We start from the raw sequence: 14,220 nt of genomic DNA, 5'->3' as shown, positions 1-14,220 counted from the left end.
CTTCAAGCGACACCAAACTCCAGCATCTGCATCGTTAGACTGTCCTCCACAAAACTATCAAACAGATATTTGATAGATCAAAAATTGAGCCCACAGTGCATCAAAATGTTTGACTGTAAATGGTAGTTTAATGCAAATTCTTGCTAAATAAAGCTTGAATCTCCACTGATCACTGATGATGTCATCAGTGATGTCATCAGTTTTGTGACATCACTGATGATGTCATCTATAAATCGCTCAGCCTTCCTCTCCATAACATCAGCTCTGCCTTCTGCCCCAGCCCTGTCATGAACTGCATTGTTCTAAGCAGACTGGATTGCATGCAGCAGATGATAGAAAACTCATCCATAAGAGACTTGAGACTTGACTTGGACTTGTGACTAAAGACTTGAGACGTGACTTGGACTATAGCTAAAAGACTTGAGGCTTGCCCGGCCACGACCCATTGCTGCGCAGCAGCTATAATTATTCTTCTTCTTCTTCTTCTTCTTCTCCCCAGGAAGTCAGACTTCCCATGCATGAATATAAACCAAACTTTGCACAAAGGTCCAGTCCCATGCCAAACTAAGTTGACGTGAATTTGGCGCCTATAGTCCTGATGGTGGCGCTACAGCGACCGTCTAAAGTTTCAAACTTTGAAAATTCATAACAAATCAGGCATATGGGCTATGGCTTTGCCACTTTCACCGAAATGTGTGCCCAAATGAGGAGAAACTTTTGTACGCTGCAACCTATGGCCAATTATGAAGTCTAAAGACCGCAAAACTGCAAAAACTGTAAAACTAATTAAACCCTACTCCTCCCACATTTTTTCTTCAAACGACACCAAACTCCAGCATCTGCTTCGTTAGACTGTCCTCCACAAAACTATCAAACAGATATTTGATAGATCAAAAATTGAGCCCACAGTGCATCAAAATGTTTGACTGTAAATGGTACTTTAATGCAAATTCTTGCTAAATAAAGCTTGAATATCCACTGATCACTGATGATGTCATCAGTGATGTCAGCAGTTTTGTGACATCACTGATGATGTCATCTATAAATCACTCAGCCTTCCTCTCCATAACATCAGCTCTGCCTTCTGCCCAAGCCCTGTCATGAACGGCAGTGTTCTAAGCAGACTGGATTGCATGCAGCAGATGATAGAAAGCTCATCCATAAGAGACTTGAGACTTGACTTGGACTTGTGACTAAAGACTTGAGACGTGACTTGGCCTATAGCTAAAAGACTTGAGACTTGCCCGGCCACGACCCATTGCTGCGCAGCAGCTATAATTTGAGTTTGAGTTTGACATTTGAGTTGCCAAGCAAGTTTCAGGTGAAGGTCGATTATATTAAAATATTGATGACAGATCAAAGAGGGGAGCTGGCCAAACCTCAATTAAGGAATGTTATTGACAATGTGACTATGTTATTTTAAGATTTCTTCCTGGATCCTGAATCCTGAATCCTCTTGGCACACAAGTGTCATTCCAATCCACCAGCCAGTATAAGCCCTCGTTCACACCATTATGCCGAAGCCACGCTGGCTGAAGCCACGCAGTTTTATTTTGGCGTCCTTGTTAACAGGAGAGACCGTTCACACCGTTGATTCTATCTAGAATGATCAGTGAGGGATGTTATCAGTGATGCAAAGTTGAGCAAATGTGCGCAGACATACAACTTTGCATCACTGATGACATTGATTCTATCTATAATTCCAGGAGTGTCTGTATGTCAGTAGGTCTGCAGGAGTGTCTGTATGTCAGTAGGTCTGCACACAATCATTGTGATGTCATCAGTGAGTGATGTCATCAGTGATGCAAAGCAGAACCCTTCTCAGGGGGGCCATTTTGTGTCGGCAGAATAAACACAGGTGCAAGCAATACATCCAAATTTGGGGCCAATAGTCCTAACGCTGGCACTACAGCGACCGTCTAAACTCTAAAGTTTCAAACTTTGAAAATTCATAAAAAATCAGGCATACGTGCTACGGCTTTGCAACTTTCACTGAAATGTGGGCCCAAATGAGGAGAAACGTTTGTACAATGCAACCTATGGCCAATTATGAAGTCTAAAGACCGCAAAACTGCAAAAACTGTAAAACTATTTAAACCCTACTCCTCCCACATTTTTTCTTCAAACGACACCAAACTTCAGCATCTGCATCGTTAGGCTGTCCTACACAAAAGTATCAAACAGATTTTCGATTGGTCAAAAATGGAGCCCACAGTGCAAGAACATCTTAATTACCCTAATTACCTAGGGCAATTAGGTTGTATTTGTGATGTCATCAGTCACTCGAGCAATTGTGATGCCATCAGTGATGTCACTCGAGCAATTGTGATGTCATCAGTGATGTCATAAATCCTTCCTGGCTCATCCTATATAAGTGGAAGCAGTGTGTGTTTTTACACGCAAGTATTACGGTGTTGTGTGTAGGTGGTACTTGCAGCAACCCATGTTAAGGGCTTGTCCAGGGGTGGGTACGAACCGCCGACCTTCGGCTTGGGAGTCTGACATGTTAACCACTGCGCCAAGAGAGCTAGCTCCCTTGGCGGAGCTGATTAACATCTTTCTACTGGGGAGTGAGTTTAACCAATCCACTCGCTACCACTCAGAGCCCTATACTACGAAGCTATCTTAACAGATCCGCGATCTGTCACTTTGATATGGTTTGACTGAACAGGATCAAAGCTATCTAGTTTAACGATACTACGACGCTGGTTTTCTACTCGATAACTGAAGCTGGATTTATCTGGGATCTGCCTGTGCACGCACACGTTTTTCGCTCGTGCACAGGCGCGTGTCCACGTGAAAGAGGTGCGCTAGCCAATCACATTATGAACAGCTGAGTTGATCCACGGCCAGGCACACCCATTTCCTCATTCAATGAAAGCGCAGTGTGATCAGAGTTTTTAGCGGATATTTAATGTAGCCTATGTCAGAATGAAAATCTGCATTGGATATAATCTGCTGAAGGACTGTCTAAAGCTGCCGCTTGTATTCACATCAGTCATTTGATACTTTACTTTGATAATTTACTTTGATCAGCGATTTCTGTCTCCTACAGCAGCTTTTTGCGAGTGTAAATGTAAATGTATAATCTCAGTCTATAAATGTCCACAATCTGTAAGCCTATTTAGACCATAGATTTAGAAACGCATGCTCAATGAATAATGATCTCTATCACTCATTATGTGTGTGGTTGCACTGATCGAATAATTCATATATAAAATAATGATAGCCTAATATAAAAGAGAAAACTGCTGAACTGAATTGAGACGATGCGGGCATAGTTTTCATTGATAGAAACTAGCCTATTTTTGCTCATATATTGGCATACAGCCTACAGGACACAGTTCCAGCTGAAACATGCAAGAGTAGCCTGCATATTTAGTATTGGGGCTATCCCATATTTATCCCATATCTACAGTATATTATATGTATAGGCTTTTCTGGCATGTAGGAGAATATCACCCTCACTCCATTTGAGGCTCTGTTTATGATATGCACTGCTGTTAAGACATAAAGCTGTTAAGACATAAAGTGGTAGTAGGCTTAATTTAATTATGTAGCCTACAGAGCCACGAATGTTTTTCTTGTTCTATTCTCAGTTGACTGCAATCTATTTTTCATATGGCGATCTTATGACTCCAGAGAGCCGATTATGGGTCTGTCATGGATTTTGATCTTATCCTCTGAAGCTAACCTGGTCGGGACCAGGTTAGCTTTGCAGCGTGAGTTGCCATGGTGATTGAACTAGGGTAGAAGTTAACTTGCTTTGTAGTACGGCTAAACCAGGTTTAAACCCAAACTTATCAGGATCAACCTAAATCTTGCTTTGTAGTACAGGCCTCAGAACTCACGAGGAATCTGCGCTGATTCACCTCGGGTACACAAGCATCCAGTCCCATAAAACACCAAAAGCAAGCCTCCAGTCTGCAATGGGTCGTGCCCGGCCAAGACCCATTGCTGCGCAGCAGCTATAATTTAAGTTTGACTTTTACATTTGAGTTGCCAAGCAAGTTTCAGGTGAAGGTCGATTATATTAAAATATTGATGACAGATCAAAGAGGGGAGCTGGCCAAACCTCAATTAAGGAATGTTATTGACAATGTGACTATGTTATTTTAAGACTTCTTCCTGGATCCTGAATCCTGAATCCAATTGGCACACAAGTGCCTGGCTGAGCCACGTGTAACGTATAGGGCAAGCCGACAATATAAGTCCAGTGTGCAATAAAGATAATTGGCACGTAATGTATACTTAATCTACTTATTTTGCTTACTTTAGACGTATTCTACTTATTTTTGCTTCTATCGCATTTACTACTGTTTATTCTATGCTATGTTTTGTTCTTATTCTGCTTATTTTGCTTACTATCGCATTTACTACTGTTATTTTATGCTATGTGTGTTCTGTGAGCGAGCTACTGTAACTTGTCCCAATTTCCCCCCGGGGATCATTAAAGTCTTTCTGATTCAGAATCTGATTCAGATTCTGATAAACACAGTCTAAAGCAGGGCCATTCAACTAAATTGTTCAAGGGGCCACATTGGACCACAGGGACCGGGGGCCGGACCGTTCCCCGAGCCATTATATGTACACTTGACACAATGCGCCACCACATTTTTGCAGCCGCGCTGGAACTATTATTAAGTAGGGAGTGCTGTAAGGAATTAATTCTCGACGCTGCCCGCGTCGAAGAAAATCTTATGTTTTTTGGACTTTTATCCATATTTAGAAGAATATTTAATTTTAAATTAACATTAGGATTATACTGTTGTGATGTCATTATTCAGTATCTTCCCCTTTTCTATTATTAGTATTAGTATTAAATACTGAGTATCTCATGAAAAACTATTAATATTGCATCTTTTGTGTTTAGCTCCGTCTCACACCATTGTAACATTGTAGTGCAGCAAGAAAGGAAAACTACTGTAAACATTTGAACCATATTTCTTGTTTAGAACCTATAGCTAGCAACATCACACATCTCCTGAAACGTTAGGGTTGTACTACAACCCGGGTTTTACGAGTGAGAAGGAGAGCTCTCACTCTAGTGCCATATTCGCTGCGTAGTGGAGTGTTAAAGCCATCTTAAAGACGAAGACTTCGTCATCAGACTCAGTCTTCGAATGCGAATGGAGACAGGGATTGTTGAAACGATACAACTAACCTACTTGTACAGCAGGTGGCGGTAAGCAGCTTGAAGCTGTCGGCGACCCGCCTACAAACCAAATTCTTCTGTGCTTTTTACTTGTGATCCGATGCATCTGGTGGCACGTCATCGTGCCCTGCAGGAAAGAACGCAAGCCGCTATTCAAGTGTTGGGGGAGACCAAGAGAAGAAGCAAGTGCTAGTAATACAAACTTGCATGAGTTGTAATAATGTAAACTGAATATTTACTCATGTTTCATAAATGATTGTTACTATGTTATAAATAAGGTATAAATATATTAATACTTAGCTACTTATTTATAAACTTGTTGCAGCACCTAATCTAAAGTAACAACTTATTCCTGTCTATTAAGTAATAATACTAATAATGCATTTATTTTATATAGCGCTTTTCAAGACTCAAAGACGCTTAACAGTAAAACAAGAAACAAGCAACAGGCAGCAGAGCAGACACAGGCAACAGATACAGGCAACAGGCAACAGATACAGGGGACAGGTACAGATAACAGTGGCGGTTCAGGGCAAGGTTGTATGGCGTTGTAAGTCTTAATAAGACATCTGTTAGTAGTACCAGGATGGCCTAGAAATGAGAGAAACAATATAGTGATAGCAATGGCAATTTATTGTCCACTTTTTTATACAAATTTCAGCATGGCAACATAATGACATGTGTAAAACATGGCTAAAAAATTTACTTTAATATACTGTACATACAGTACACCCACCCAATACACATTTCCAGGCCATCCCGTAGTATATAAATGTTAAACTAATATGAGTACTAATGATGGACTAATCAGATTCTAACATAATATAATAAGTAATTCATGATTAACTAACTGCTTGTAAATGCTACAGATTAAAGTTATTATAAAGTGTTGACACATTGAGTTCAGTTGCCAGAATAATGCATTTATGGTGATCATGTCCAAGAATCAAAGATTTCACTGTACTCATACTAATTTTTGTTCTGAACTCAATTTATAGTTTATTTAGTATTGCAACTCCACTCAGTTGAATCCTCTTAATTCCTTTGGTTTGAAATGCAAAGCTTCTAGTGAGGCATGATGGTAAGATACTGAGAGCAACTCAGTATTCAGAGTATCACCCCACGGCCATCTTGGTAGGAAAATAACAGGTAATTGTAATAATTTGATTGCATACAATCAAGTACAATGAACTGTGTTTATTGTCAGGCATCATATTGGTAGCTGGTAGGAAATGAATGTGCCATCATGGGAATAGGCTGCTGTGAATAACAGGAAACAGAATGCGACTAAACCACTGATTATGCACTGATTATTTATGAATTTATTTATGTATTTATGTATGTATGTATGTATGTATGTATTTATGGGGGACAATACATATTAATGAACATTTTCATGTAAAAATGCAAGATTATAGCCAGAGGCTAATTTCCATCTGTGGTCCCTTGGCAGGTCGATGTTATTGCCCCATGGAGGCAATAAGATCCCCCTTCAGAGCCATCTAGTCAAAGGTGCAGCAGTGTGTGCAGGCTAACTGCCTCACTCTCGCCCTCATGTGGAAGGAGCATGAATGTGTACATGCGGGGCGCTTTCTCTCCACATACACTCAGACTAAGCACAACCCCCTTTGCACCTTACTTTGTGGCCACATTGGAATTTGCCAGATTGCAGTGTTGGGGAGTAGAAAACTACATGTAGTTGAACTACATTTTGCAGTAACTTGCTGGTAGTTCAACTTACATTCATATCTGTGTAGTGAGTCAAGTAGTCCAACTACTTTTTGGGCATTTTTTTGTAGTTTAACTACTCAAAGTACAAACTACAATTTTTGGCAATAAAATTAAATGAATATATATATTTATTTGATTTTACCATTACTGTTGAACCAGATACCCCTTTGACAAGACAGAAGATTGACAAATGTTACAAAACTGATGAGTAAGACAACAGATAGGCTATCCTTTATTAAGACATGCTCAAGTCTTTACTGTTTATTTGTCTGATAAAACAAAACCCAGAAGACCCCAGATTTATTGAGAGGCATATTTTTTGCTGGCATGTGACTTTTTCGTAGGCTATTATATTTTATTTCATATCACACATCTACATTGTCAAATTAATGCTTTTTTTTTAAGTAGTTTGAACTACTGTTTCTGCGTAGCTTGTAGTTTCATAAACTAAATTTTTCCCAGGGTAGCTTTGCCGTAGTTCGAACTAATTTCCATGGTGAAATAGTTGGCAGCTTCCTAAGCTATGCTTTCAAATTCAAAGTAGCTTCCCCAACACTGCCAGATTGCCAATTAACAGGCAGAAGTGGATTTGGACACACCATAAATGCACTTGTACCATGAGCTTTAGACCATGTGCTAAGAGATCATTTGATCCTTACGGGCTCCCTCCCTTTGCAGTAGCTTTGCTGTGTGTTTACAAAATGTGTTTGCGTTTGCCGTCTGTCACCTTGTAGTGGTCAGGAAGGGGCGAAATCGCTCAGTGTAGCTTTTTAATATGCATTTTAATCAGCAAATTAATTGTTATGCATGCATTTATTAACATTCATAACTAACAATCATTTATTAATTATTCTGATGATTATTGTGATTTGAATATAGTACAGTATATGTTCACACAGGCTGCTCTGGTGGCTCAATCAGGACCTGCAAAAAAAGAAGACAAAAACCTTACTTTAGACATGATGTGCTGTCAATGTAGGTTGGCTTACGTAGACAGACAGACATGCCAGCAACCGTGGGTCACCACTCATTCAAATCCATCACTTCTTTTTCTGCTAAGTAGCTGTCCACCACCACTATGTCCTGCTCTGAAATCCAGCTTCTGTTTAGCTGTTGGTTATTAATCAGAGTGCATTCGTCATTGGCAACAGTTGTCTCCTTGTTGGGTTGTTTCCCCCTGAGTTTCTCATCGCTGTGTTGTGTGCATCATGTACAGTATCAGATGCTTTGATGAATTGGATGTCGTGTTTTTCGCTGTGGAAAGCGTTTTACTGCAACAGAAAGGAGGATAATGTTCTTTGCATCTGTGACTGAGATAAATTCAAACTAATAAGAAAACTTCCAGCTGTCTCTCACCTCACACTACATCTTTTGTTTTGCTTTTTGTAGCTGACGTAAACCAGAGTCGTCTATATAGAAGAGTTGCAACATCTCCATTCACTCCAATGGACCAGTTTTTTATTCTCAAGAGTTCCAGGAAGTAAGGATCTGGATTAAGCAGCACTGTCGAGTTGCAGCAAAATGGACCGTTGGTGTTGTACTTTGAAAGGATTTTTATTTTTTAGGATCAAATTGTACATTATCAGCTTTATGTTAGCATTCAAAAGTAGCGAGAGACCCCTTCCTGGCTGTTCATTGGCTAATGAGTCACGCATTTTGGACCTCCACTGATGCCACTCTCTCTTTAAATTGCTCTGAGGTAAACCAGCTTGGACATGTTTTTAAGATAGCCTACATGTGTGTGTGTGTGTGTGTGTGTGTGTGTGTGTGTGTGTGTGTGTGTGTGTGTGTGTGTGTGTGTGTGTGTGTGTGTGTGTGTGTGTGTGTGTGTGTGTGTGTGTGTGTGTGTGTGTGTATGAAATTGAAATTTCAAAGGAGAGAACAGAAAGGTTGGCAGGGGGGGGTCAGGCTTAAGTAACGCCGTAACGGAGCCAAGCTGAGAGATCATTATTCATTCCACTTGAAGTCAAGAACCAATGTGATCTAATCATGCTCTCATTCCCACCCCGTGTTACATCCCAGGTCTTTTCCTGTGCGTGTGGTGTAACACCATAATAATAATACATTGAGTTTGTATGCACTTCTGATCTGCGGCAAGTCTCAAAGCGCTTCACAAGTAAAAGACCACGGTAAAGGAAAATATATAATAAAATAAAAATACAAAAATAAAAAGGGGGGTAAAGCTAAAGGCTAGTCGATAAAAAGGTTTTAGGATGAATGGGCGCCTCCCTAGGGACGTCTCCCGTGGGAAAGGAAACTGCAAAAATGCTGAGTCATTCCAAATGGTTCACTTAAGATAGGTTCATGGAGAGAGAACCACAAGTCAACATTGAACACAGTTAATAATGATCAGCAACCAATCAATAAACAATCAATCAATAAACAATCAATTTTCACTCACAGGACCACCACTGCCAGCGTCGGCGAGTTGTTTGAGCAGAGTGAGACAGAACAAACAGGCCCTTACACGTACAAACATATGTAAGCCAACTCCAGGTACTTGTAGGTGCCACCGCAGGGGTCCCCAAACACTGAGTTGCTCGCATTGATAGTGCACGTGCTTTTCCCGTTACAGCTGTGGATCAGATGCAGAGTGATACCAGTGAATACATTGTTCCATCTCATCAAATTTCAACAAAGCTGTGCTCTGTTCCAGCTGCAGCTAACATTGTAGGCTAAGCTACATTGTAGGCTAAGCTACATTGTAGGCTAAGCTACAGTTGTAAAACTTCGAACCATGCTTCCCCCCTCACGTAGGAATAATGCAACTGTACCTTTCGCCCACACTGCGAGTGACCCGACGTGAGCAGTCGACGTTTTGGATCTGAGACTCAGGGCGTTTGTAAGAGCACGTGGTCCGGTCGCGGCGGCCATAATCAGCACCCAGGACAGTTATAACCTGCCCATCCTCTGAGAACAGGAGGAGGAAATGTTGGAAAGGTAGAGACGAAAGAGAAATGTGGTCAATTCTAGTTTAAGAAGATGCAGGTGACAACAGGGGACAAGTGGTAGTGTCAAGTGTCAAAAATGAGTTGAAAATGTTTTTTAATTTCTACGCTTATGTTTATGATGTTAATGAGAAACTGTGATCTTACCACAACGTGGGAATGCCAGAGAGTGCTCGCATGCAACGAGGTAAACTGTTGAGGTAACATGAATCAGGTTAGACGTCACATGTATCTGACTTGTTATTTTCAGCTTAGTTTCGTTGTTGGTGTCATGCAGACACACGACTCACTTGCTGGGACGCAGGTGAAGGTGATATCCAGGTATTTGTAGGTGCCAACGCAGGGATCCGAGGCAGGGAGAACACTTCTGTTTAGTTCACACACCCTCTTGCCATTACACCTGAAGGGAGAGTGTAAGAGCATGTTTCTCACATAGTCGTCCCAAATCAAACAAGCATGGTGGCCTAAACATGGCCCCCAGCCCAGGGATGTAGTTCCACCATTGGGTGAGTGATTCCTGCTTTAATAATGATAACTATTTTCTTTTGCAGTCTCATGTAGGAACTAGCTAGCAGCTAGCAGCTGTAGTTCGGTCGAAAGAAAATAGTTCCTACATGAAACTGCTCATAACAAGGTCTGTGGATTATCTTGAGTAACGGGGTCATGATTTCTGGAAAGAGACAATGCTGTTGAGTTTATCAAATGTATTTCTTTGGCACTTTGAGCACCACAAGCCGAGTGCCATCCAGTTTCATTGTATTGGAGAGAAGGCAGAAACTCTGCGGCCGATATCTCCAAAACTCAGGCAACTAAGACAAAACGATATAGATGGATAAATAGCACTACAGGTGAGAGGGAATATATGTATTTTGGATTTTAGGGTGAGCTGTTCCTTTAAGTGTAAAATGTGTGTACCTGTTTGTGAGGGAGTCCAAAGTGCCCTCCTGAGAACACTGTGTATTGGCCAACTGTCCTGCAGGTCTGCCCGCACTGCAGGTGGCGCTGTCCGCACGTCCATACAGTGCTGACTCCACATGGATCACGGCACTGGCTGTTACACACAGGAGATGGAATGGATAAATGAGTCAGACTGTGTTTAACCCATGGACGTTTAACTGCTTTATCATATCAAGATATACTTTAATGTGTCAACAGAAATCAAACAGAGGCATTTTTGGTGATTACTTAGCGGGCCTAGTAGCCTGCAATTTCCAGAACCTCAGGAGATCTGTTTGTTTGATCTAAATGTTTTGCTAAAAGGAAGTATTGGCCTGTGCCATATTTCTGTTCATCTAATTTCTGCTCATGTTTTCTTGGATAACTCTAACATATACAACTGGCTGAGTCAGATGAGATGATAAAAAAATCGATCAATGTTGTCGTTTTTCTTGTGAGGACGGCCTGGTTATACATTTGCTGTAGGCAGGGTGCGAAATACCTGGTGGCAATCGGCCCCCCCCCCCACCTAGTGCTGTGGGGTTTTGTTTTTCTGATTCAGCTTTTTAGAAGTGAATCCAAAGTTAGCAAGTAATGAACTTTGCTGCATTGTCTTTGACATATTTAGTCAGTATTTTTAACCAAGTTGATGTCGAAGCAGAAAAAAATCCACCGCTTTCATGTTTTATTTGGAATTTTCTAAACTACACAACATTTGGATTGTGGAGAATGCGGCCCATTGCAACAGCGCCACCCCATGGAAGGAGGTCTTACCAGAAACACCTGTGTATTCAATGGTAAGGAGGAAACACCACAACCATGTTTTCAATTTGAATAATGAATACTAGACATAGTAAGCCTTTATAATACATTTTTACTGACAATTGCAGATTGTTCCAGAGACCCCCCAAAATGTTGCTGTTGAGGCTTTCAGGGGCTCTCAACTGTCAATCAAGGGGTCTTGGACGTTGGACCCCCTGTATTTCGCACCCTGGCTGTAGGCCTACATACACACTTAATTAACCTTTCAAATTAGCTGCCATTTTTGACTGTCTTTGTATGTGCACGGTTTAACAAAAAATGTATTAAGCACAGTGTGACCCTGTGTGTGTGTGTGTGTGTGTGTGTGTGTGTGTGTGTGTGTGTGTGTGTGTGTGTGTGTGTGTGTGTGTGTGTGTGTGTGTGTGTGTGTGTGTGTGTGTGTGTGTGTGTGTGTGTGTGTGTGTGTTGTCTGTTACAACCATCCATCCCGGATCCCGGAGATTTGTTACAACTATCCCCAAACTATAGCATTCAGTGAACGTTTAGAAATAATTCATTTTCAGGCATACACACCGTGATCAAAATGTTAAATGCAATGTAATTTACTTATTATGAAAGAGGGTTAGAAGGGTTTCTCATTTGAAGTGAATACATGTACTCTGGCTGAGAATTTGACAAGGCAGCGTTTTATTCTGGGAACGATTGTACTGAAATTTATTTGGCTGAGAATTTGACAAGGCAGCGTTGTATTCTGGGAACGATTGTACTAGAATTTATCTGGCAGGATCGTTTCAAGTCCGGGACAATAATACCCGTTGATTGTTATGAAGTGTTTCTGGAAGTGTTACATTTGCATAAGGAGAGAGAAAACATTTCCTCTTATAAAAGGAACTGTGCGCGGGGCACTTGAACCGTTGCAAACCACAGCATGTCCACACACGCAGGAACTGATGATGAAGTCAGATTAAAGAAAAGTTTTTGTGGATCATAGTAATTGTGATTTTAAATGCATAGTTGACAATTCGGCATGGGATGGGAAAATGATTCATTGGTGAATAAGGGTTTAACGGGTGTTTATTTAAAGATAGTTCAGAGTATAAGTGAGTTGCTTCCTCCTTCTGAACCACAAGTGGAGCAACCCGCATGTAGATGAGAGGGAGAAAGGGAACCCTTCCTCTTTTCACTAGCTGACTGCTATTATTAGAATAGGTGCAGGAGGCCCACATGCAGCGACAGATAACTTATAATGAAGGTTACAGTAACTGATTTAAATGTACTGTATCCATACAACCTTTGGGGAGCTGTCTGAGATGCAATGCTTGGAGTGAGATGTGTTCTGATGTATGCATATTAGTGGGCAGGGGGATCTGATGAATACGAAGTGTTGTGTAATTCAAATGTGAAATATATGCTGTTTCAGTCCGAATTGAAATGTTAGTGGTGGGATTGAAAGTGTTTTATTCAATTTAAAGTTAGGAATGAGGACAAGCGTTATTAAGTATGCTTAAGTGTGTATTACATGAATGATTTAGAACTGTATAAGAGATTGCAATTGTGCTGGACTTTTTGCTATGATGCTTGATAGAGAATAAAAATTCTACATCTCCGCTATAATTTCTCCAACAATGCTAAAATAAAAAAGCAACTATATGCGCCAATACCTGATCTCATCTCTCTTATTTGAACGAATGTCCATCTAATAGGTAGTAGCCTCTTCTCGCGATGTAAAAATACTAGGAATATTTGGTTTAGCCTGACGTGTCACGTCTTTTAAGGTTACTCTGGAGGCCTTTGTAATGACAAGCTTAAAACGACTACTTGACAGGGAAGGTGTATTAAAACATCGTCAGGTTAAGCGAGAATTGTCATCTCAAGGGAAAAACCAGGGTGGAATCGCTTCCAAACAGGACACTGAACTTCCTCAATATAGCCACCTTGCAACACCTGTGACTTTCCCTTTGAACATTTCCACATATCTTCAGACCACCGCTGTATTTCTCAAGCAGGCACCTGTTCTACTTCCTCTTTTCCCCCTCTTATATAATTAAACACATGTACGACTTCCCCTTTTATATAATTAAACGTGCCCGAATGGGCTTTCTGAATACGCCATGTTAAATATAATTGATTAAACCTTGCACATATCAATCACTTATCATAGGCTCGCCTGCCGCGGGTCCGTACTCATTAACACATTAAATAAACATCTAGCTAGTGTGTGGTGTCATATTAGCAAAAGCTAACCATCATTTAGTTTTAACCTCCAAAATGATTGAAGTTGATTTGATCTTAAGCTAAGTTTGATAATGATGTCAGTAAAAAACACTATGCTATCAAAACAATTGTTTTCTTTCCATATGTGGGCCTGAGACTAAACAGAGCATCTACACCTGTGATCACCTGATTTGTATCTTGCTCATGATTGGAGAAATTGAAAGTGTTACAATTCTCTTTTACAACTATACCTGGTCTGTCTCCCCTATACCTGGTCTGTCTCCCCTACATACGCTTTAGCAAGCTAGCTTACCAGTCGCATCACAGCTCAGGCGGACGACTTCGATTCCGCTGTCACATCTGATGACTCTCTCTGCGGAAACAACTAAAAGACCAAACATGGAAGTGTAAAGCTAAACACACACCGTCACATAATTATATCAAATACATGCAAACTTTCTCATACCACACATT

General features: G+C 40.8%; 2 protein-coding genes across 2 annotated transcripts in view; both read right to left on the bottom strand.

Moving 5' to 3' along the window:
- LOC310794690 (L-rhamnose-binding lectin SML-like) overlaps positions 1-14,220 on the bottom strand; it is a 77,940-nt gene that overhangs the window by 63,223 nt on the left and 497 nt on the right. The window lies entirely within an intron of this gene.
- LOC310794691 (L-rhamnose-binding lectin SML-like) lies at positions 7,265-14,211 on the bottom strand. Its single transcript, XM_083656693.1, has 7 exons — positions 14,060-14,211; positions 10,750-10,885; positions 10,125-10,234; positions 9,982-10,026; positions 9,661-9,796; positions 9,288-9,461; positions 7,265-7,810 (listed from the first exon to the last, which is right to left on the bottom strand). The coding sequence occupies exons 1-6, from the start codon at positions 14,145-14,147 to the stop codon at positions 9,350-9,352; spliced, it is 627 nt and encodes a 208-aa protein (XP_083512819.1). The 5' UTR covers positions 14,148-14,211; the 3' UTR covers positions 7,265-7,810; positions 9,288-9,349.

This window comes from Poromitra crassiceps (genome assembly GCF_964638095.1).
Source record: "Poromitra crassiceps genome assembly, chromosome: 20".
NCBI classification, from domain to species: Eukaryota; Metazoa; Chordata; class Actinopteri; order Beryciformes; family Melamphaidae; genus Poromitra; species Poromitra crassiceps.
Note: the sequence above shows the minus strand (reverse complement) of the source record. Positions and strands in the feature narration are given on the sequence as shown.